The following is a 26,042-nucleotide window of genomic DNA, read 5'->3' as shown; positions in this document are numbered from 1 at the left end:
TCTCATGCCGGAACGGTCGTACGTTCGCATCGCCACCCAGTAAAATAGGATTCATGACAGACAATGTTCAGATGCATGAGAACAAGTACATAAGTGCATAAAGCCTAAAACCAGCATCGGTTTTGCCTTTAAACCTAAGTAGGAGAGTAGGACACTTTACAGAGGTGTTTTTATTTTGTCTTAAGCATTTCCACTGTGATATGGGGGCTGAAGCACCACTGCTGGAATAACTGAAGCTACGCCGCCTTCTTTGCTTGTACATTTGTGCGGCTTCATGCAAACATTGCCACATTGTGACGTCAAAATTTGGGGGCGTGACTGATCCAGGAGTTTTAGAGAGATCTGGATCAAACTTCTCTTATAATTTTGTGCAAAACATTGAGTTTTGTTACTTTGGAGGTCTTATACATTTACAAACGGTTATTCAACACACTAAATCAAAATCAAATCATGAAATTCTGTCATATGACCCCTTTAATGTTTTCAAAGGATGTTAGTGAATAGACAAATTATTAAAACATTTTTATAATGTATGTGTTTTTGTCTCTTTTTCAGTCACTCTTGGTCCAGGCAATTTTCAGCCAGAATGAAGAAATGGTGACATTTTTATTGCAACAAAAGGAAGATGTCAATGAATTGGTGCGTTTGACCTATCACAGAGTATACAGACATTTCAATGTGATGCAGCAAACTGCAACTGAAATGATTATGGCTATTGACGTTTTCATTATAGAATGATTCTTTTATAGGAACAGTTCACTTCAGAAATTAAATAAGCCTTTTTTTACTCACCCTCAAGTAGGAATGTAACATTAGTATTGATATCGTGTCATCGCAAAATTGTCTCAATATTATGGTGGTCACATGACTGTATGAAAGGATAGGTCTTCCGAGCCTAACATAGAGAATGTTAGAAAAAAGAATAGATGTTACCTTTGTCAATGTCCAGCTGGTGCAATTATTCGGTTTGATTTTTAGATCATTTGACTCATCTCGTACTGTTACTTGTACCTCTAAGCAACAGTTATGATTAGAGGATAAAGAAAAGAGGATGCTTGATTTTGACATTGTTTACATCCCTACCCTCAAGACATCCCACTAGGATATGACTGTCTGCTTTAAGTGGACCACAGTTATGTTAAATAATATCCTCGTTCTTCCCAGCTTTGTTACAGGGTTGGTGGATGGTGGCCATTATTTTGAAGCTAAAAAAAACATCATGAAACTATGACATATGTCACCGGTGGTTAACACATGTCCTCTGAAGCAGATCGATAACTGAACTTTGACCCGAAGTTTGAATTATGATGTAAGCTGCATTCCTAGCTTAAGCTCAGTTGAGAATAGATGAACGAGGAAGCGCAGGGGATAGAGCAATACTAAATGTAGCTTGAAAATGAGAAGTTCTTAAAAACGCACATAGGCTATCAATATAAGAGACGTCATACGTCGACTCAGAGGTCAGTCTTCAGCTGGAGCTCGACTCTCTCCAGAAGCCATAAGCTGCGTCTGAATTGGCACACTCGTCCACTCATTCACTATTCCCTATACAGCGAATGCTAAATAGTCCACTGTATGGGAAAGAAGTGAATGAAAATGAGTGAACAATTTCAGACAGTGACGTTATATATCTTGCGTCTCAACTCAAGTCAACTTTATTTATATAGCGCTTTTTACAATTTTTTTGTTACAAAGCAGCTGTACATGAGACACATTGACTATAAGATAAACAACTAAAGGCATATACCTGTAAAAACAAGAAAAAAGTGAAAACACAGAAGACAGACACACACATACAAACACTCCACACACACAATATGCACACTAATACACAGACAAGCACACACACAGACACACACACACACACAGACATTCACGCGCACACACAAACAGACAAGCACGCAGAGACACATACACTCGCACCGTGAAAGCATCCATTTAAATTTATTATTTATTTAAATAAAATATAAATGATGTTCATATTATTATATTTGTGTGTAGCAACCACATGAACATTTAAATAAACATCAGCAGGCCTAAATGATGAAAACTTAAATAATATTAGAAAGTTAAATATGAAATGAAAAAGCTATTGTTGCAGTGACATCTTCAGTCAGTGGTGTATTAACCCTTACAGTCCATCAGTGTTGGGGAGTAGCTAACTACATGTAGCGACGCTACTAACTTAACTACATTTTTCTGTAGCTTGACGGTAGTTAAGTTACTTTTAAAACAGTGTAGCTTTTCCGGTAGTTAAATACTTTTACAAGCAAGTAGCAGTGTAGTGTGCCCAAACGCTACTCGCTACATTCCATTGCGACGAACTTTAAAGCAATAAGTAGTGCAGCGCACTGAGCACGTGCGTCGTCACCTTACTTACTACTGAAAATGTTTGCATTACTGCCCGCTATTGTCCTGTGACGCATCTCGCGGCTTACGCACAGTATTCAGATGCGTCTGATGATTACGTGAATGTGCCGAAGTTAACTCGACACACACACATCCATCCAGGATGGAGCAAGTCATGGCGACTGAATTTCAGATTCATAATCGGAAGATGTATAATGTTTCTATAGCCTTTTAAAGTGGAAAACTGTGTATTTCTCCAAAATGCTACAGTAAAAAAATCCATATGGTGTGCATATATTGCGGGACAGCCCCAACTGAAACCCACCATCTGTTTTTTCTACTTATTAAAAATAGGTTATTGAAAGAGACACGGATCCTCTACATTTAAATAAAGCTTTAAAAGCAGCGTTCCTGGAATTTACGGTAAACCACTCAATATCTGCGCAAAATAACATTGAAATCATAACTGTGTTGTATTACATTGTTTTCTTCAAATATTTTTCATTATCAATGAATCAGTTATTCTTTATATACAATGAAACTCTAAAAGTAGTTTCAATGTAGCTAGCTACTGTTTTATAGTAACTTGTAGTGTAGCTAACTGCTTTTTCAAATGGGTAACTTAGCTGTAACTTAACTACTTTTATTGATGAGTAGCTTGTAGCTTATCTAACTACAGTTTCATAGTAGCTTCCCCAACACTGCAGTCCATAACAGTTCCAATTGAAACAAAGTGTTTAAACCTTCCTTGGCTTTTCTATTCAGATTGCCATAAAAAAGCTTTTTCCTACTCGTTGATGTTAAACTAAATACATTGTCCAAATAAAGATGTGTACAGCTGCACTAAATCTGTGTTCGTAGGATGTGCACAGGAGCGCAAATGAAGAGATGTCTCTCTGCAGAAAAACCATCTTTTTCCATGCAGGCCCGTGCTTGAACACACCAATGGAAACGTATGCCAATAATTTCTGTGTTAATGTAAAATCTTTTAAATAAAACCATCCACAACTCAAAGACTACAAATAGCAATCGTTATCGCAACTGACATTTTTATTACACTTGAATTTGTCACAGTGATGTGCACTACCGACTGTGGCAGCTCACCACCGTAATAGGATTGTTTACCTTTGTATGTTAGACCTACTCACCTGTTGTGCTCGCCTGTCTCCAAACTGTCACTTGTCTGTCTAGCTTTGGATAATTAATATACTTTGCTTGCGTTTTCACCCCGCCTTCCCTGCTCAGTTCCGTGACATTGGGACGGCTTGAGGGTGAGTAAAATATAGGCTAATTTAATTTCTGGAGTCAACTGTTCTTTTAATGTTATTATAAGCTCTAAGGTTACGTGTTTTTACTAATCCCACTTTGTACATCAATAATGAGTTGAAACCTTCCTGCTTAATAGCAACCTAAAAGACAAAGATTGGATTTTTAGCTGTGAATGCTTCACTGTACAGTCATTTGTTGTTTAGGATGAAGAACAGCGCAGTGTCCTGCATGCCGCCGCCTGCGTAGGGGATGTTCATATAATGGACCTTCTCATTGCCTCAGGTGAAATCACAGTATGCCATTTACTTGCACTTCTAGAAAGGCCAATGAAATTGGCGAATAAAATTTGCATGCCGGGCTCCGCCTTCAGATGTCCGGTATAAAAGAAAGCCGGCGTGCTTCATTCATTCACCTTGTGTTCTGAGGAGCCTGAGAGCTGCTCACGACTGTTGCAGAGGGCGATACGCGTTGTGGCATAATGGATACAACATCTCGTTCCCTCCATCAGGGAACTGAGTTTATAGATGTAACCCAGACGGTCCCCTGTCGGTCTCCCGGCGTTGTGTCGAACCGACAGATGGGGTTCCCATGGAAAACGCCACTACGCTGTATCGTGTCACAATCTCCAGCGGAGTGACGGTGACAGGCCTGGGCGTGTCATACATGAGAGCTTTCGCGAAATTGTAACCTTCCAGTGTGATGGGTTGGGGGTCCCAGAGCTTTCTCAGGTGAAAGTTGGAAGCCCCGACCACCCGAGAAGCCGTCCGGTCAGGGTTCACTGGGTAAGCGCTGCTTTCTTAATTAGAGGAAGGCCACTTCCGTCGGGAGGAGTTTAGTGGGATACCAACATGGTCTCGCCATTTAGTGGAGATCTCATGAAAGAAGTGCGGACTGGGGCAGTTAACCGCAAGGTGGAGGTCCGCCTTGGGAGGTCATGGGTTACCAGAGATGGGAACCGTTCATGAGGGTACGTCGGACGGAACAGCCCAAGCCCTGCAAACTGTGCTACAGTTGTCCGGTAGCACTAGGTCCGGTTAGAGTTATATGCTAACTCGTATGGGATCCTGGCCTAAGGGGCAGGGCTGCTCTACCCAGCCCGCCCACATGCAGGGGGTGCTTGCTCAGTGATGGATGGAATGCCTGTTCTTTACAAAAGAGGGGTGCTATGTAGCACACTGATCCAACCTACGTGAAGGGTGGGAAGGTGCTTTCGCAGGCGTACGCCCAGCCGGCTGCCGGTCCTACACGTGGCCATGCAGGATGCGGGCTGATACCGGTTTACGCGGAGTCGCGAGGGTGTTTGGGCATAGCCCAACCTCTGCCAGAGAGATGTCCCTGGACGGGGCCCCTGTGGGCATGGGCAACTACGGCATTCATCGATCTGGTGCTGCAGTCTCTGTTTGGAGACAGTCCTCCCTGCTGCCCTCCGAAACAGACAAAGAGCTGATAAGAGCTCCTAAGATCTGCGTGAACCAATAGCAATCAAGGACAAGAAATATCTCTTTTATAATGTGATTTATTTCTTAATTTAGTCATTGCAGCCACAGATGTAGTTTGATGAAATTAGTTTTGTAAAAAATTGTAATGTAATGTATGTAAAGCTGCTTTGCAGCAATGAAACTAGTGAAAAGTGCTGTATAAATAAAATAAAATTGAATCTTCAAAGAGAGAGAATAATGATAATTATTTTGCTCACCTACTTTATTCACCTTTATGTCACCTTTATTTCAAACCTGTATGACTTTGTTTTGCACAGTCAGAGTCACAGTAAAGTCTGCTTCTACATGTCTGAAAATATCTTCTTTAGTCTTCCGCAGTAGAGAGTCACATTCAGGTTTTCAAACAGGCAATTAAAAGTAGTGCAAATATCTGAAATGTCTCATTTAATTTTTAGGCTTAAATAAAATGTAAATAAGAAAATACAAATCTGCATGTAAATAACATCAACAAATAAATGTATTTTCTGAACACACCTAGCTATAAATCACCCTGCCATTGTAAATCCATATAAAAACAAACACACAACATGGGGCTCTGGAATGGTATAAGCAAATGATGTCAGGCTTGATCATAACTGCTCTTTTATTGGATGTATTAGTAGATGGGGATTTTGTGTTGTCAGGTGCGAATGTGAACGCTAAAGATCAGGAGTGGCTGACTCCCCTTCACCGAGCAGCTGCCTCACACAATGAAGTAAGTGCAGAAGAGCACTTTATTTTTGTTTTGTATTTTTCTGTTGTTGTATTTTTTTTCATTGTGTATGGCGTTTCATTGCAGAGAGCTGTTTGGTTGCTAGTGAAGAAGGGGGCAGAAGTGAACGCTCAGGATAGGATCAGGCAGACGCCGCTTCACGTGGCTGCAGCTAACAATGCAATAGATTGTGTTAAGGTTCTGTTTCCTCATCTAAACGATGTAAATGTAGCCGATTGTTTTGGTAGAACAGCTTTGCATCACGCAGCCCACAGTGGATACGTAGAGGTATGAAATCAAATATGAATGATTTAATCAGTGTATCGCCATTTACTCACCCACCTGTTGTTTAGACCTCACATTAGTTTTCATCCATCACATTGATGTGATTCATGGCAAACATCCTCTCTTGTGTACTGTAGAATAGTCATCATATGGACCACAACACACATGTCTATAAATGATGTTAAAATTGGGAAAACTGCTAGACAGTATAATAAAAGGCAAAGTATTCAAGACCTTGTACATGTGTTTATTTACATTCTTTGGCTATTTAGAGGCTCTTTGCTTTTATTGTTGGTAGAAGAGTTGACAGGAAAGTGCATGAGGATGGGAGGGGGTAAAGCATCAGAACATGGCCAAAGTCACTTCCCATGAGGCAACATCACATAAATGTCCGGATCACACACAACACTACAGATCCGTCTGAAGCCCGTTCTCTCAGAATAACTTGAGTAGGTTTGGCCAACAGTTACACGTGGGCAAAGCCTATTGAGTCACGAGCCATAAGAGTTACTGCTGTGGTCAAAAACAAGAGAGGAGTATCTGCCAGACATCACTTTTGGCCAAAACCATGTAATTTTCAGTACAGACGTGCTCAAATTTGTTGGTAACCCTCAAAAAAAAAAAGAATAATGCAGAGTTATAGAACTTGACTAAAGTTATAGAACTGACTAAAGTAATTGGCACCCACCATTGTTTATTCCATATTTAATAGAAACCAAACTTTGCTTTTTATTTTTTATTCAACGTTAAATTGTAAATAATAAAAAAAATGAAAATGTCATGGACAAAACTGATGGGACCCCTAACCTTATATTTTGTTGAACAACCTTTAGAGGCAATCACTGCAAGGAAAGGTTTTCTGCAGCTCTGAACCTCTTTGATGCATGAATTGATTGACATTTTTATAGAACTACCCCAATCATACTAATATATTGAATGATTTGTTAAATTCCCAGCCATGTAATAATTATCATGACACAAAGCACTGACAAATAAACTTAGTGTAACATGAAAGTCATTAATCACAGAAGACAGAAAATCAAAAGTGCAGATTACATGCATATGAAACAAAACTGTTCAGGCAGCATTAATGTTAGCGCACACAACACCTGACACACTAAACAGGCAAAATAGTCCCACACTCCTGACGCGCTGTTACTCTTTTACACTAAGATTCCACAGACCCACGTCCTGTCGAGCCCAGGCCATTGTACAACAGGTCAATGTACAAATTCATGATTTTAAATGCAGAAGCTCGGGATTGCAGTGCATTTTCTGTGATTTTTTGATGCTTTTACATTTACATTTTGCAGACGCTTTTATCCAAAGCGACTTACAGTAAGTGCAGGGAGCAATAATACAAAGTTACTAGTTTCAACAAAAGCTAGACCACTACCTGTTGAGAGAAAGAGAGAGTGCTAGGTTTTATTTCTTTTTTTCTCATTTGTCTGTCAAGTATTCACAGTAGAGATGGGTTTTAAGTTGTTTTTTGAATGTTGTATAGATGTGGTTGACCTGACTGAGAAGAATGTTCCACCAGGAAGGAGTTGTGAAGGAGAATGAGAGGGAAAATTGACTGCCCTAATGAGAAGGCAATACAAGATGTTGCTGGTTCTTGATGGAGTGTAGGAGGGTGTGAAAGTATGCCGGTGCAGATCCGGTGATAGTCCTGTAGGCAAGCATTAGTGACTTGAATCTGATACGGGCTTCAGCCGGTAGCCAGTGGAGAGAGATGAAAAGGGGTGTCACATGAGCCCTTTTGGGCTGTTGGAAGAAGAGGCGTGCTGCTGCGTTCTGAACCAGCTGGAGTGGTTTGATAGCCTTTGCAGGAAGACCAGCAAGGAGAGCATTGCAGTAGTCCAACCTTGAGATTACCAGGGCCTGGATAAGGAGTTGTGCCGCATGCTCAGTGAGATAGGGTCTAACCATTCTAATGTTGAATAAGGCATATCGGCATGACCACGTTTGTCTTTGCAATGTGAGGTGCTCATCAAATATGACTCAGAGGTTCCTGGCTGTTTTGGAAGGAGTGATTGTGGTATTGCCAAGTTGGATGTTGAGATCGAGTTGCACCATGGGGTGTACCGGATACACTAGTAGTTCTATCTCGGCAGGGTTCAGCTGGAGGTGATGCTCTTTCTTCCAAGCTGAGATGTCTTCTGAAACGAGATGTAGATCTGGGTGTCATCAGCATAACAGTGATACGTGCAACCATGTGCCCGTATGATGGTTCCCAAGGATGTCGTTGTAACAAGGTTCAAATGTACGGAAGGAAGGAGACTGGGTCGGCTGTGGCTGGGATTCTTTAGAGATTCTTTATTTTAACAAAAAAACTGTGCCACTGCACTAACATTCAACAATTTCACTCATTGAATTCAACAGAATGAACTCCGTATGCTTTGGTCTCTTGATCCGTGCATTGTCCTCGAATCCTCAGCTGTTCTCTCTCCAGCTCCTGCCGCCTCGAGGTGGTTTATAAGCATCTCCTCACCAATCACTGGAACGAAAAACAGGTGTTTCTAATGTGCACTTGACCTACTTAACCACCATTCTTCTCCCGCTTCGTCCCTCTTGAGCGGACCTCGCTAAACGACACCCCCCTTGCCACAGTAGTGTAGATGGAAAAAAGCAGCGGTCTAAGCACTGATCCCTGAGGGACCCTGGTGATCATGTGGTGACCAGTGGACAGCGAGCCACTCTATGACACTCTGAAGGATTTGCCGGAGAGGTAGTTTAGGTTAGAGAGTCGGACTCGTGACCAGAAGGCTGCAGTGATAGCTGCCAACTGCTCCAGGTTTTTGTGTCTTTATGACTTGCAGTGTGTGTTTACTACTCCCTGGATGGGTTAAATGCAGAGGTATGGGTCACTGTACCTGACAAATAGGTCACTTTCTATGCTTCTGTGACCGATAGCAGTGCAGTCACAGTGGAGTGGTTTGTTTTGAAGCCAGACTGCTTGTCATCCAGTAGTTTATTCTTGGATAGGTAGGAAGATACCTGGTTGAAAACTTTCAAATGTTTTTGGAATTAATGGTAGGAGAGAGACAGTTACTGTTGGTAGTAGTGGGGCCAATGTGGGTCTCTTAAGTAGGGGCGTGATCTGGGCCTGTTTGAATGTGGATGGAAAAGTGCCGGTAAATAGAGAGGTGTTGATGATGTGTGTGAGTGCAGGTGTGAGTGTGCTGATCAGCTCCGAGCAGGGTAGCATCACACTGTGGATCCCCATAATTAGAAAAACGTGTTAGACCATATCGCAATTTAAATGCAAATGCAATTAATCGTTCAGCCCTAGATTCAGATCAGGACTCATAGGAGGCCACTTCAGAATAGTCCAATGTTTTGTTCTTATCCATTCTTTGGGGATTTTAGCTGTGTGTTTTGGGTCATTATCCTGTTGGAGGACCCATGACATGCGACTGAGACAGAGCATTCTGACAGTGGGCAGTACGCTTCCCTCAAGAATGCCTTGATAGTTTTGATATTTCATTGTGCCCTGCACAGATTTAAGGCATCCTGTGCCAGACACATAAAAGCAGCCCCAAAACATTACCAAACCTCCTCCATGTTTCACTGCAGGTATCATTTTCATTTCTTTGAAATCTTGATTTTTTCGTCCGTGAACATAGAGCTGATGTGACTTGCCAAAAAGCTCCAGTTTTGACTCATCTCTCCAAAGGACATTGTCCCAGAAGGATTGTGGCTTGTCAACATGAATTTTTGTAAATACCAGTCTGTTATTTATGTTTTTCTATAAAAAGTGGAGTCCTCCTGGGTCTTCTTGCTCAAAAAGCGATGGATGGTGCGATTAGAAACTGACGTACTTTCACCTTGGAGTTAAGCTTGTATCTCTTTGGCAGCTATACTTGGTTCTTTTTGTACCATTCGCTCCTTCTGTTCAATCTGGGGTGGATTTTCCTCTCGCTGCCATGCCTAGGGAGGTTGGGTACAATTCCATGAACCTTAAACTTCTTCATAATATTTTCAACTGTTGTCACAAGAACATCGAGCTCCTTGGAGATGGTCTTGAAGCCTTTACCATGCTTGTCTATTATTTTCTTCCTGAGCTCCTCTGACAACTCTGTCCTTTGCCATCTGTGGTCCATGTTCAGTGTTGTGCACACAATGATACCAAACAGCACAGTGACTTCTTTACCCGGTTTTAATAGGCTAAATGACTGATTACAAGATTGGATACACGTGTGATACTAATTTAAAAAAAGGAAATATCACAATAATCCAGTTATGTGTTATCTTTTCTAAAGGGTCCCAACAAATGTGTCCAGGTCATTTTAGAATATCTTTGTAGAGCAAGCTATAATGAATCTCTTTCCACAGCTTCTTTGCTTTATTTTATGACATTCCAAAAGCATGCAAGTAAACATGATACAATAGCTTTTTAATTTCATCACTCTTCAGGAGGAATTTACCATTACTTCAAAAAGCTTTAAGGGTACCAACAAATTTGAGCACGTCTTTATATTCATGACAATATGCTGCTTACTCTCCTTTTGAGTTCCGCATGAGAAAGTCATGTGGATTTGGAACAACAAAAGTGAGTCAATTATGACATTTCCCTTTCTGTTGGTCTCTCAACGTTGTGTCGAACCGACAGATGGGGTTCGCCCTTGAGAACCTATCAACTTCGACTAGTTATGAAAAGGTCAATGAAATTGGCGAATTAAATTTGCATGCCGGACTCCACCTCAGGATATCGGGCTATAAAAGGGAGACGGTGTGCTGTATTCACCTTTTGTCCTTCACACATGATCGACTTCGAGACTTCAAACTCAATGCCGAGTTACTGCTGGAATCTTACGGGTGGGGGAAAAGGACTGTCCCTTCCTGCGGCGTCTTCTCCTGGGCGTCTCGGCAGTTTCAGAAGTGTTCGAGTTTTTTCACTGAAAGAGCAAATTTCTCCAGCGTGGCATGTCCCGCTGTTCCACCTGGGGGAGTCGAACTAGACTCCTGTCGAAAGCATACAGGTTTTCGGCATCTCTGGTGTCGAGTGCTTGTACTGCTGTGGGCCAAGCTTCCCCCTCTCTATGGCCATCCTGCTGGTCCATCAGGCCAGGGTGTTGAGAGAGCTCCACGAGGGTAAGACCGAACCAGCACTAATGCTGGAACGCCGCACCGCCAACGACCTTGCTCACGGGCGACCAAGGTTACCGCGCAGGCCCTAGGTCAAACGATTTCCACACTTATGGTCCAGGAGAGAACACCTCTGGCCGAACCTTGCACAGATGAGTGACGTCGAGAAGATCCTCCTTCTCGACGCACCCATCTCGCAAGGGGGGCTGTTTGGTGATACTGTCGAGCAGCAGGTCTCGACAGTAAAGAAGCAGACAAAACTTTCAAGCATATCCTTCCCCACCGCGACTCGGCCATCCTCGGTCTCGGCCATCCTCCGGATTCGGTGCCCCCTACTCAGACGGCCCCATGGAAGAAGACGTCAAAGAGGAGACCACCACCCTAGCAGCCGCGGCGGAAGCACAAGCGGACCTTATGGGAAGATCCCAGGGAGATTGAGAATACCTTCGGGCCCGACCCCAGCCATCCCATCGCTGGTTGGTCGATCCGGGACGGGTCCTGCCCCATCCCAACAGCCCACTTCAGAGAGTTTCCTCTCTCTCTAGGTGTTTATCACAGCCGCTCTCACCATCTACATGTCGGTGTTCGGCAACTCGACGTTGCGTTACGGCGATACACAATGACGGCAATAATTAGCAGCTCTCTGCACTCTCAGTCGACGGTGCGTTGTGCTACATCATCGCCAGGCAGGTATGTCAGCAGAGCCAATCTCCTCCTCAGGGGCTTCCTAACGGTGAGAGATCCGCGCTGCCAGCCTTCGAACCACCCCACAGGAGGTCGATGAAGCAGATCTTACCCCTAGCCCCCTCTTTTTCAGTCCCTGGGAGCCTGACAAGACCTTTCAGCAGGTGATCCGCTCCCTTTCCTCACATATCACAGGCAACCTGAACCAGACAGCCGACGCACACACTCGTCAGTCGACGCCTCGCAGACAGTGGCGACTCCACCCGCGCAGTCCAGCTCACCAGCACACATTGGGTGCAGGCCCTGTGGTGTAACGGCCCAACCTGCCTTCGTTCTCAGAGCTAATGCTCATCACGACAACTCCCCCCTTGCCGATTCCCCAGACAAAAACCTGCTTTCTCAGGGGAAGGCCACGTTATGGCATGCTAGACCATACCTCTGGAGCCTCCATGTCTGGCCCCTGGACGGGAAGAGGAGATCCTGAGTTCCTAACCCCTGCTGTGGTTGAGACCATCACTCAGGCTAGGGTCCCGGCCACTAGGCGGCTATACGTCTATAAGTGGCGCCTCTTCTCGTCCAGGTGCTCTTCTCGCAGAGAAAACCCGTGGAGTTGTTCGATTGGGAATGTGGTGTCCATTCTACAAGAGAGACTTGAAACTAACCTCTCGTCTTCCACACTGTAAGTGTATGTAGCCGTCATTGCCGCTCATCACGACCCAGTTGCTGGAAAGTTTCTGGACAGCACGACCTGGTCATCAGGTTCCTAAGGGGCGCGAGAAGGAGGAATCTTCCTCTTCTGCACTCCGTACCCTCTTTGGACCTTGATGTGGTCCAGGCGGGCTTGAAGGGTCCCACGATGAATTCCTGATGGCGCTCACTTTCACCAAGAGGGTAGGAGAACCGCAAGCATTCAAGGTGTCCCCTGATTGCCTAGAATTCGTGCCCGTTGATTCAAACGTTTTTCCTTAGACCCCGGCCTGGTTACATGCACAAAGGTTACAACCACTTCCCTTCCGGACCAGGTGATGAACTTGCAGGCACTCCCCACTGGGGAGGAAGATGCAACCCCATCCGTGTTGTGTCCAGTACGTGCACTGTGCCTCTACGTGGCCTGCACGCAGAGCTTCAGGAGCTCTGATCAGCTCTTTGTCTGCTTTGGAGGTCAGCTGAAGGGTAGGGCTGTCTCCAAACAGAGAGTAGCGCACTAGATTGTGGACGCCGTTATGACAGTGTACCGATCCCAAGATCGCCGTGCCCACTAGCAGTGAGTCCCCCCTCCACCCGGGGGGATTACCTCATCGTGGGCACTGGCTCAGGGCACCTCTCTGGCAGACATCTGCAGAGCCACGGGTTGGGCCATGCACAACACCTTTGTGAGGTTCTACAACCTCAGCGTAGAACCGGTATCAGCCCGCGTCCTGCATGCCAACATGTAGGACCGGCAGCTGGTAGGGCGTATGCCTGCGAAAGCACCTTTCCCCCTTACCATAGGTAGGCCAATGTGTTTCTTTAGCCTCCCTCCCTTCTACCTAGTGCTACTGGATGTTGTAACTCCCCCAATCGGGTGGTTCCGTCTGATGTATCCTCATGATTGGTTCCCACGTTTGTAACCCATGACCTCCTCTAGGTGGACCTCCACCTTGCGATAAACTACTTCAGTTCGCACATTTTCCTATGAGCTCTCCCATGATGGCGAGACCATGCTGGTATCTCCTTGAACTCCTCCCTATGGTAGGAAGTGGTCTCTATAGTGCATTCCCATTTGAGGAAGAAGCGCCTACCCAGTGGCCTTACGGCTTCTTGCTGTTAGAGAAACAAGACCGCTGCCTGTGAGGACCGAAGGCTGAGGCTTCCCACATTTTCATAATGCTCTGGGGCATTTCATAATGCCCTACCTACTTATCCACTGGAAGATTGCAATTTTGCGAAAGTGCTCACGCCTGATATGCCCAGCCCAGTCACCGTCGCTTCGCTAGAGATTGTGATACGGCACACCGCAGTGGCGTATTCAATTGGAACCCCATCTGTCGGTTCGACACAATGTTGAGAGACCGACTGAAAGGGAATGTCTTGGTTACGGATGTAACCTCAGTTCCCTGATGGAGGGAAAGAGACGTTGTGTTCTTCTACCCACAATGCGTGCCGCCGCTGCAGCTGTCGTGAGAGGCTCCTCAGAACTAAAGGTGAATGAATCCAGCACACCGTCTCCCTTTTCTACTCGGATATCAGGGAGTGGAGTCCGGCATATAAATTTCCCCATCTGTCGGTTAGACACAACGTCTCGTTCCTTCCATCACGGAACTGAGGTTACAGCCGTAACCAAGATGATTTTTATTATAACGCTATTCCTTTAAATGTTGTGGTTGTGTAAAACAGAATGTCAAATTATATAAAGGTTTCCATTAACACATTCCAAATGTATTCAGACAGTGACCATGCTCCTGAATAACAGGGTCAACCTGAATGCCAGAGACATCAGGGAAAGACAGTCTATTCATTTGGCAGCTCATCTAGGTACTCGGTGCTTTGATTTGCTACTTCAGATAGCATGTATGCTGCGGGGATTTTATTCAGAATATACAGTTTTTCATTGTGCATGTCCTGCATTTGTATTTTGTCTGATGGTCAGGGCATCTGGAGGTTGTGAAGCTTTTACTTTCATGCAGTGCTGATATATCATGCAGGGATAAGCAGGGATTTACCCCAATGCATGTTGCTGCTCTTAGTGGACACATCGAAGTGGTCAAGTGCCTGTTAATACATGGAGCAGAGGTGAGGAAAGCATCCTGTTGGATAAATGTAGGTTTTTATATTGTGAATCAATCTTTGAGGATATCGGCCTAAGTGTTTTTATTTAGTCTATCTCTCTCTTCTACTTCTCATAGATTGATGAAGTGGATATCTTAGGGAACACGGCTCTTCACATGGTTTGTTACACCTGTCAACGTAAACTAGCCAGTGAGCTGATTTACTACGGTGCCGGGGTTAACCAGACAAATGTGCGCGGGTGCACACCGTTGCACATGTCTGCCATGGCTACAGATGGAGCTGAGTGTTTGGAGCTGCTGCTTAATAATGGGGCAGACATCAATGTGCAGGTAAGTAAGGGAAAGAGATCATGATTGTTTGCATTTTTTCTCACCTGCATCTTTTATCTTTTGAATCGTCCTCTGAATTAGGGGTGGGGGATATAACCAAAATCTTCTGTCACAATAGAAGATATTTTATATAACAATAAGAATACATATTGATACTAATTTATGATGCAATCTGGGAAAACAAGTCAGATGTCATGGTGGGATCTGGAATGTTTTCAGGCATATCAAAAATAGATTGAATGTACATTTTTTGTCAAAAACAGGTTTCCCCCACAGTGTTGGTTTGGTTTCACACTCTATCAAATCCTGGTACGTTAACATTTTATCATACTGTACCGAACCACAAAAGTGCAAGGCGCATAATAGAAAACAGAACACAGGTCAATATTTAGTTTTTTATTCATTTGGTGTTATAATGAACAGAAAGTCAACGAAATTTGGGATTACTGTATGCACGTTGCACACAGACAGCTTTCTGGTGCTTGCAAACAGACTATATCAGGAAAAAGCATATTACCATTCATATATCGCACTGATTGCATTAGGAACATGCAAATACAATCACTCTCGCTCGAATCCAAAGTGATTACCAAAGCTATCAGCTTTTACATGTGTTTTATTCAAATAAATACATTCCCAGCTAACACAGTACGTTCTGACACCGTTTCCAGTTTGTCTTCATTTGGTCACCGTGACATTACTTTGTGACCATGTTCTGAGGGCGTCTTGGCAAAATTTCTCGTTTGGCTCTCAACGGAGGCGGTCGCATTTTTCACTCCCCGTCCTTGCCCTTATTTTCCCTGCTTTGTCTCCTGTCTCGTCTCGTCTCATCTATTGAGAGACTTTCTCTGCACTGCTCTCCAAACTTGGAAAATTATGGATCTGATCAACTGGTCTCTCAACTCAATTGACACCATTTTCTCGACGAGAAGCTTGGGTTCGGGGGAACCTAACTGCCCTGACGGAACGTTCGCTGCTGACTACACAATGGACGCGTGGGACAGATGGCGGATCGTGTGACTGGCAGGTCTTTCTGTGGAGGACATTGAAGAAATCTACCTATTCGGAACCATGATAACAGGTTTCATTTTTGCTAACTGACCAGAAACGTCCTTAAATAACGTTGTTAATTAATCCCATCGAGAACGTAGTAGAGACGTGATGTACTGGTCATCAGATAACCTGGACTCTGGTCATTTTTGCTTAATTTCCAGAAACGTCCGAGCCATGTCCTCAAATAAAGTCAATAAATATCTGCTTTAAATCCTCTATATTGTGTTGAAGTCTTTGATTATTTATGTCATGTACTACAGTATAAACAAAAAATCTGAATGTGATGTAATGTTACAGTGCTGTGTTGAGTTTTATAAAACTGTGCTTTAGACATATTTGAATAAGAATTACTCCAATTGTGCATAAAATTGAATCTTTAACGCACAGATTAAATCACAAATTAATAAAAGGTAGAGTTTGTAATAAAACAAAAAGAAAAAACCACCAGGCAAATGTTATATATTTTTATAGTATATAGTACTTACAATATCTCAAATGTTTACAACTGCTTTTAAATCCTGAGAAAATTGCCATTCTAATAAATGGACCGGGCCGTTTGGTCGCCTGTCAATGGTGTCATATCTGCGTTACCCTTTGTCACCGCCTTTACTGACGTAGCAACCGCGTGATACTGTCGTAGTCAGATGCGGAAGTAGTTTGTACCGTCGGTCAGTCTAGCATTATTGCAAATGATGTGGGTACATTCAAAATGACTTTTCCTATGATTGATTTGAACACTTAAAACTGTGCAGTGTTATCACACCATACAATTTGACAATTACTGTAACATCTATGACTAACAATTTGGTTTTAAACTTTACCTCTTCCGCTAACATGATTTCTTGTTCCCGTCTGATTTGATGTATCAGTGGTACCATCAGCGGTGGAGTTGAAGACAATATATCCCATCATTCAACGCTTCTACACAGTGTCATCAAGTTACGCGATTTTTGTTGTTTTGATCGTGCGCCCTCTAACGTGATTTCTACAAACTGTGGGTGTTTGTGGGGAGTGAGGGGGCTCGTTGGTTTTTGGGATTCATCTGCTGGGGCTATATGGGTCCGGTTTGGCCTTGTTTTGTGGTTGATGTTGGACAACAGAGGAATAAAGTTACAACATGCCATTACTGGTACTCAGTCCGAAAAGGGTGGCTTGCCCACTTCAGGTGGGTGGAGAGTTCCTGCCTCAAGTGGAGGAGCTCAAGTATCTGGGGGTCTTGTTCATGAGTGAGGGAAGGATGGAACGGGAGATTGACAGACGGATCGGTGCAGCTTCTGCAATCATGCGGTCGCTGTACCGGTCTGTCGTGGTGAAGAAGGAGCTGAGCTGCAAGGCGAAGCTCTCGATTTACCGGTCAATCTACGTTCCTACTCTCACCTATGGTCATGAGCTGTGGGTCATTACCGAAAGGGCAAGATCCCGGATACAGGCGGCCGAAATGAGCTTTCTCCGCAGGGTGGCTGGGCGATCCCTTAGAGATAGGGTGAGAAGCTCGGTCACTCAAGAGGAGCTCAGAGTAGATCCGCTGCTCCTCCTCATCGAGAGGGGTCAGCTGAGGTGGCTCTGGCATCTTTTTCGGATGCCCCCTGGACGTCTTCCCGGAAGGTGTTCCGGGCATGTCCCACCGGGAGGAGACCCCGGGGAAGAACTAGGACACGCTGGAGGGACTATGTCTCCCGGCTGGCCTGGGAAAACCTCGGTGTCCCCCCGTAAGTGCTTGAGGAAGTGTCTAGGGAGAGGGAAGTCTGGGCTTCCCTGCTTAGACTGCTGCCCCCGCGACCCGGCCCCGGATAAGCGGTAGAAAATGGATTGATGGATGGACATGCCATTACTGCCATTACATGCCATTACATAAGACTGCAAATCAACTCATCATTCATGTGGGGAAGAATGATATTCATAAATAGCAGTCAGAACTCCTTAAGAAGGATTTCAATGAACTTTTTGAAACACTTGAAAGACTGAAAGTTCAAACATTCATCAGTGGACCTCTCCCAGCAAGAGGAACAAACAGGTTTTCACGGTTACTTGGGCTAAATACGTGGCTGCAAAAAACCTCCAATATAAAAGGAGTGAACTTCATTGACAATTTCAATCAAACTTGGTTCAATAGTGTTAAAGGATAATATTTACTTCTCCCTCAATCATCCTTCTGCAGTTTGTGCCAATCCACTCAATCTGAACGGCACACACACATCTGGACACAGTATGAATGACCATGGGACTTCACTTCAGCAGCAAAATGGACATGATAACACCACTCCACCACAACAACCTCTGCTCACGGACACAATCTCAGCTGAGCCCTGCCCACAGAGCTCATCACAGACAGACATATCAGAACTGCTTGAAGATTCAGCACCCAAGGACGACTTCCTGGAAAACAGCCAGGGAAGCCAGGACAGCATATCACAACCTCCGATAACAGCAGAGCAACGGGACCTTTCACCAGACACCTTTTCCCTCTCACCAGCCTCGCCCCTTCTGTGCTTCTCACAGAAAATGGAAGAACTGGTGTATGCTGGAACCAGACTATCCCACTCTTTTGCTGCAAGCCCCCAGATAACAACCAAAAAAAGACAGGCTCCATTACCACCGACTTCGAAGCCAGTAGCAAAGCTTGCGGGCCCAGCTCGCCCTACCGCTCCTGTGAGAATTCTTCGGTCTCTGCCACAACGCCAGGCCCCACACCTTCCTTCATCTGCTCGAGGTGAACCGAAAACAACTGATCCCAGCTCTCAGTGATGTGTGTCGGGTCCCCGTTTTGATAACAGTAACTTTCTCAAATGTTTACAGAACAAGCGGGAACCCAGTGTGCCTGCATCTTCCTCTATTGCTGTTCTATTACAAGATAGAAAGTCTAAGGCCTTCAATAGCCGTACTGCAAACCTAACTAATCTGGTGCCTATTACACGTCGAACTAATATTGCTGGGGGGATAAGTAAGACTGTTAAGTTAGCACTCCTTAACATCCGCTCACTTAAAAATAAATCACTTCTAGTTAACGACTTAATAACCACAAACAATCTGGATTTTATGCTTCTGAATGAAACCTGGCTAAGAAGACAGCTGCAGTGCAACAATCCTAAATGAAGCAGCCCCCCCTAACTTTACTTTTATGAGTGTTTGCAGAGCTGTTAAGAGTGGTGGGGGTCTAGCTGCTCTTTTTAAAGATATATATCAATGTAAGCAAAAATCATTTGGGAATTATTTGTCTTTCGAATATCTGGGTATTGTGTTAAAAGGTGCTCCACGCATTTTACTTATCATTATTTACAGGCCTCCAAAATACTCTCCAGCCTTTGCTGAGGACTTTACAGAACTGTTATCGACAATTACCTCAGAGTTTAACTGTTTTGCCATTGCTGGAGATTTTAACATCCACATAGATAATGCAGAAACCAATATGGCAAAAGAAATCAATACTGTTTTAAAAACTTTTGATCTTACTCAGCATGTACATGCACCCACACACAATCGTGGGCACACTCTAGATTTACTTATCAGTAAGGGTCTAAACATTTCATCGATTGTTATCAAGGATTCAGCACTGTCTGATCATTTCTGTATTTTCTTTGATATATTGATCTCTCCTGCCACTGAAACTAGGTCTGTGTCTGTCAAGAAGAGATGCTTAAATGAGAACACTAGTGTACTATTTATGAAGGCTATATCCTCAACACCAAGCATATCTGCAGACTCTGTTGATTTTCTCCTTGATTCCTTTAACTCAAAAGTTAAAACTGTAATTGATGATATTGCTCCTGTGAAAGTCAGGAAGAAGAGTGGCAGACAAAAAGCACCTTGGAGAAACTCAACAGCAGTGCAAAATATGAAAAGACAATGCAGAAAAGCAGAACGCATATGGCGGAAGACAAAACTTGTAGTCCATTATAACATCTACAAAGAGAGCCTACATGCTTTTAATATGGAACTAGGCAAAGCTAGACAGACTTTCTTCTCAAATATTATAAACAGTAATTTAAACAACACACGCACTCTTTTTGCTACTGTAGAGAGACTGACAAACCCGCCAAACCAGATTCCCAGTGAAATGCTCTCAGACAACAAGTGCAGTGAGTTTGCTTCTTTCTTCTGTGAGAAAATCAATAATATCAGAAAGGTGATCAGCACATCCTTGAGTTGCCCTGGGGTTAGACAGATAATCAAACCACCTGAGAAAGTTGTTACTATGTCTGACTTCAAAGAAATTGATGGCACAATTTTGGAAGAAACCGTACAACACCTTAAAACATCAACCTGTTCTCTTGACACACTTCCCACATCATTTTTCAAAAGTGTGTTAAACAGCTTAGAAGCAGATCTTCTAGAAGTGGTAAATGCCTCACTTCTCTCTGGGAGTTTTCCAAACTCCCTGAAAACTGCAGTTGTAAAGCCCCTCCTGAAAAAGAACAATCTGGATAAGACCATATTAAGCAGCTATAGACCGATCTCAAATCTTCCTTTCATAGGCAAGATCATTGAAAAAGTTGTCTTCAATCAGCTGAATAAATTCTTATGCGCGAATGGATACTTTGACAATTTTCAATCTGGTTTCCGACCACATCACAGCACAGAGACAGCGCTCATAAAGATAATAAACGATATTCGCTTAAATACTGATTCAGGCAAATTATCAGTGCTGATACTACTCGACCTCAGTGCTGCATTTGACACTGTCGATCATAACATACTTCTTGACAGGCTGGAAAACTGGGTGGGGCTTTCTGGGATAGTCCTAAAATGGTTCAGGTCATACTTAGATAGGAGAGGTTATTATGTGAGTATAGGAGATCATAAGTCTGAGTGGACATCCATGACATGCGGAGTCCCTCAAGGCTCAATTCTTGCGCCAATCCTGTTCAACCTGTATATGCTCCCAATGAGCCAAATAATGAGAAAGAACAAAATTGCTTACCACAGCTATGCAGACGACACACAGATCTACTTAGCTCTATCGCCTAACGATTACAGCCCCATTGACTCCCTGTGCCAATGCATCGATGAAGTCAACAATTGGATGTGTCAAAACTTTCTTCAATTAAACAAAGACAAAACTGAAGCAATTGCATTTGGAAACAAAGATGAAGTTCTCAAGGTGAACACATACCTTCACTCTAGGGGTCAAACAATTAAAAATCAAGTCAGGAATCTTGGTGTGACACTAGAGTCAGACCTTAGTTTCAGTAGTCATGTCAAAGCAATAACCAAATCAGCATACTACCATCTGAAAAATATTGCAAGAATTAGATGCTTTGTTTCCAGACAAGACTTAGAGAAACTTGTTCATGCTTTCATCACCAGCAGGGTCAATTACTGTAACGGACTCCTCACTGGCCTTCCCAAAAAGACCATTAGACAGTTGCAGCTCATACAGAACGCTGCCGCCAGGATTCTGAGCAGAACTAGAAAATATGAACATATCACACCAGTCCTCAGGTCTTTACACTGGCTCCCAGTTAAATTTAGGATTGATTTTAAAGTATTATTACTGGTATATAAATCATTCAATGGCCTAGGACCTCAATACATTGCAGATATGCTCAATGAATATAAACCCAACAGATCACTCAGATCACTAGGATCATATCAGCTAGAAATACCAAGGGTTCACTCAAAGCATGGCGAATCTGCTTTTAGCTATTATGCCAGCCGCAGCTGGAACCAGCTTCCAGAGGAGATCAGATGTGCTCCTACAATAGTCACTTTCAAATCCAGACTCAAAACGCATCTGTTTAGCTATGCATTTAATGAATGAGCACTGTGCCAATGTTCGTCCGACTGTCTGTACTGTACTGTATTTTACTTTTATAAACTGTTTTAATTACTCTTATTTCTTTTTATTATTTTAATTTCTTCTATGTAAAGCACTTTGTTTTCTGGTGTCAATCGTGGAGTGGGACCGGGTTGGACCTGCACGGTTTTGGGCGAGTGGGGTTGCAGATGGTGGGCTCTCCCTGTTCCCTCGTGGATTTTTGCTCGGTGGCTTTTGGTCGGGGGTCACTGAGTGCAACTATGACACGTCAGAGGGGATCTGGCCCACCCGGCTGAGCCTGGTTTCTCACAAGTTTTTTTTTCTCCATTAATCAATCATTGGAGTTTGGGTTCCTCGCCACATTAGACCAGTGTTGGCTTGCTCACCGGGAGTCTACATTTATTTATTAATCAGATATTCTTTATTAGAATGATCTTGCTTGAACTATGAACACCATGCACTGTGCTGTGTTTTACCTTTTCCGTTTTTCCTGTTTTCTCCCGTAAAGCTGGTTTGGAACAATGCACATTGTGAAAAGCGCTATATAAATGAACTTGAATTGAATTGAACCACCATGATTCACTGTTGGGACTGTATTGGACAGGTGATGAGAAGTGCCTGGTTTTCTCCACAACTACCGCTTAGAATTAAGGCCAAAAAGTTCTATCTTGGTCTCATCAGACCAGAGAATCGTATTTGTCACCATCTTGGAGTCCTTCAGGTGTTTTTTAGCAAACTCCATGCAGGATTTCATGTGTCTTGCACTGAGGAGAGGCTTCCGTCGGGCCACTCTGCCATAAAGCCCCGACTGGTGGAGGGCTGCATGGATGGTGGACTTTCTACAACTTTCTCCATTCTCCCGAATGCATCTCTGGAGCTCAGCCACAGTGATCTTTGGGTTCTTCTTTACCTCTCTCACCAAGGCTCTTCTTGCCCGATTGCTCAATTTGGCCGGACGGCCAGCTCTAGGAAAGGTTCTGGTCATCCCAAACGTCTTCCATTTAGTGTTTCATGACAATCTTGGTTAGATAAATTACTACAAATCTAATAATTCCATTAGTTAAACAAACATTCATGGATACTTTGGATTAATGTTTAAAACAGACATAACAACAAGAACATCAATACATGGAAATGTTATAAATGAATGTATGTACATTTCCATGTACAGTTGAAAGAAAAAGTATGTGAACCCTTTGGGCTTACTTGGATTTCTTCATAAATTGGTCATAAAATGTGTTCTCATCTTCATCTAAGTCACAACAATAGAGAAACACAGTCTACTTAAACTAATACCGCACAAACATTATACGTTTTCATGTTTTTATTGAACACAACATGTAAACATTCATAGTGCAGGGTGGAAAAAGTATGTGAAACACTAGGCTAATGTCTTCTCCAAGAGCTAATTGGAGCCAGGAGTCAGCCAACCTGGGGTCCAACCAATGTGATGAGATTGGATGTGTTGATTAAAGCTGGCCTGTCCAATAAAAACACACACCAGTTTTGAGTTTGCTGTCCTGAAGAAGCGTTGTCTGATGTGAACCATGCCTCGCACAAAAGAGCTCTCAGAAGACCTACGATCAAGAATTCTTGACTTACATTGTCCACGGTAAGACAGATTGTCTACAAATGGAGAAAGTTCAGCACTGTTGCTACACTCCCTAGGCGTGGTCGTCCTGTAAAGATGACTGCAAGAGCACAGCGCAGAATGCTCAATGAGGTGAAGAAGAATCCTAGAGTGTCAGCTAAACACTTACAGAAATCTCTGGCACATGCTAACATTTTTGTTGACAAATCTACAATAAGGAAAACATTAAACAAGAATGGACTTCATGGGAGGACACCACGGAGGAAGCCACTGCTGTCCAAAAATAAGATTGCAGCATGTTTGAAGTTTGCAAAAGAGCACCTGGATGTTCCACAGCACTACTGGCAAAACATTCTGTGGACAGATGAAACCAACTCAACTCAACTCAACTTTATTTATATAGCGCTTTTTACAATTTTCATTGTTACAAAGCAGCTGTACATGAGACACATTTAATACAAGTATGAATTCTAAAGCAGCCCCCCCGGCCAGGCAGATAGTGCAAAACAATATGCAAACGGTGGTGAGGAACCCAAAACTCCCATCGAGAAAAAAAACCTCAGGGGAACCCAGGCCCAACCAGGGGATTCCAGTTCCCCTCTGGCAAAAGCTGCTGCCTCTGCACAAGCTCATCAGTGCTTGCACAACAAGGCTTAATAAAAATATAAAAATTAAAGATTATCATTAACAATCTAATAGCATTTGAAATGTTGTAGAAAAAAACAAAGTTGTCGCGTCCTTTATCCAGCTCTATCCTCTTAGCACTTGTCAGGTCACCGCTTCCCATTCTCAGCTCTGCCATCAGGTCTGGGCATGAACTGCATCCTGCGGTAACCTTGGAACAAAGAGACAAGACTGGCTGAGAGTAGAGTAGTGTTCTGCACTCTTTGATGCAACAAGTACATCATTTGTTGTTGGATGTGTTCCTGGTTCCGGTTGATCTAAATAATGCAGCCTAAATCCTCTGAGGATTAATATTATGGAGGTGTAGTGTATGCAAGATTAAAAAGATGAGTCTTTAGTCTAGATTTAAACTGACAGAGTGTGTCTGCCTCCCGGACCGTGCAGGGAAGAATATTCCAAAGTTTAGGCGCTAGATAAGAAAAGGATCTACCACCTGCACTTGATTTTGAAATTCTAGGTATTACCAACTGACAGGACCCCTTAGAACGTAATGTACGTGGTGGTCTGTAATACAATAGAAGTTCATTCAAATACTGCGGCGCTAGACCATGTAGGGCTTTATAGGTAATAAGCAAGATCTTAAAGTTAATGCGATGCTTTATAGGTAACCAGTGCAAGGTTGACAGAACCGGGGTTATATGCTCATACTTTTTTGTACGTGTAAGAACTCGAGCTGCCGCGTTTTGAACCAGTTGCAGTTTTTGTAATAGGCCCGCAGGGCAACCACCTAGAAGTGCATTACAGTAATCTAGTCTTGATGTCATGGATGCATGAATTAATTTCTCTGCATCTGACAGTGACAGCATATGACGTAATTTAGATATATTCTTAAGATGGAAAAATGCAATTTTACAGGTGTTTGCGACATGGCTTTCAAATGAGAGAGTACTGTCAAATACAACGCCAAGATTCTTAGCTGATGACGAGGATTTTATGGAGCATCCGTCAATCGTTAAGCAGTATTCTTGGTTGTTACGCATAGCAGTTTTCGGTCCAGTAAGTAACACTTCTGTTTTGTCCGAGTTTAGTAGTAAAAAATTGTTACTCATCCACATTTTTAAGTCAACTATGCAATCCTTCATTCGATGAAACTGCTGGGTTTCATGAGGCATCGAGGAAATATAAAGTTGAGTATCATCAGCATAACAGTGAAAGCTAATTCCGTGTCGCTTTATTATATCTCCTAGAGGTAGCATGTATAATGCGAAGAGCAGGGGTCCCAAGACTGAGCCCTGTGGTACACCGTACTGGACTTGTGATTTGCGGGACACCTCATTGTTTATTGCTACAAATTGAAAACGGTCGGATAAATAAGACTTAAACCATTTCAATGCTATTCCGTTAATGCCGACGTAATTTTCGAGTCTATGTAGAAGTATGCTGTGGTCAATGGTGTCAAATGCAGCACTGAGGTCTAGCAGCACCAATAACGAAATACAGCCACGGTCAGACGCTAAAAGCAGATCATTTGTAACTCTGATCAAAGCAGTCTCTGTACTGTGACATGCTCGAAATCCAGACTGGAATTCATCATTAATGTCATTCCTTTGGAGGAAGGAGCATAATTGAGTTGAAACTACTTTTTCCAGAACTTTAGATATAAAAGGTAAATTCGATATAGGCCTGTAATTCCCTAGTTCTTTGGGGTCGAGTTTGGTTTTTTTTAAAAGAGGCCTTATAACAGCCACCTTAAATGCTTTAGGCACATGTCCTAATGTCAGAGATGAGTTAATAATACTAAGAAGAGGATCTATAATTTCGGGGAGCATTTCTTTCAGTAGTTTTGTAGGTATAGGGTCTAGCATGCATGTTGATGATTTAGATGATTTAATGATTTTAGACAGTTCATCGTGATCTACTGTAGAAAATAATTGCAATTTCTCCTTAGGGGTGCTGTAGTTAGTTTGTTCAGCGGATTTCACTACAGGTTGCATTGTTATAATTTTTTCTCTTATATCTTGGATTTTACTTGTGAAGTAGTTCATAAATTCATCAC

General features: G+C 43.2%; 1 protein-coding gene across 1 annotated transcript in view; it reads left to right on the top strand.

The window, feature by feature from the left end:
- LOC130410597 (serine/threonine-protein phosphatase 6 regulatory ankyrin repeat subunit C-like) overlaps positions 1-26,042 on the top strand; it is a 109,909-nt gene that overhangs the window by 2,068 nt on the left and 81,799 nt on the right. The window contains exons 2-8 of the mRNA XM_056735361.1: positions 556-639; positions 3,822-3,900; positions 5,741-5,811; positions 5,896-6,096; positions 14,292-14,379; positions 14,495-14,637; positions 14,751-14,963. Of these exons, the coding sequence (XP_056591339.1) occupies positions 556-639; positions 3,822-3,900; positions 5,741-5,811; positions 5,896-6,096; positions 14,292-14,379; positions 14,495-14,637; positions 14,751-14,963 (879 nt within the window). The remainder of the gene's footprint in view (positions 1-555; positions 640-3,821; positions 3,901-5,740; positions 5,812-5,895; positions 6,097-14,291; positions 14,380-14,494; positions 14,638-14,750; positions 14,964-26,042) is intronic.

The sequence above is a fragment of the Triplophysa dalaica genome, chromosome 21 (assembly GCF_015846415.1).
Source record: "Triplophysa dalaica isolate WHDGS20190420 chromosome 21, ASM1584641v1, whole genome shotgun sequence".
Lineage (NCBI taxonomy): Eukaryota > Metazoa > Chordata > Actinopteri > Cypriniformes > Nemacheilidae > Triplophysa > Triplophysa dalaica.
Note: the sequence above shows the minus strand (reverse complement) of the source record. Positions and strands in the feature narration are given on the sequence as shown.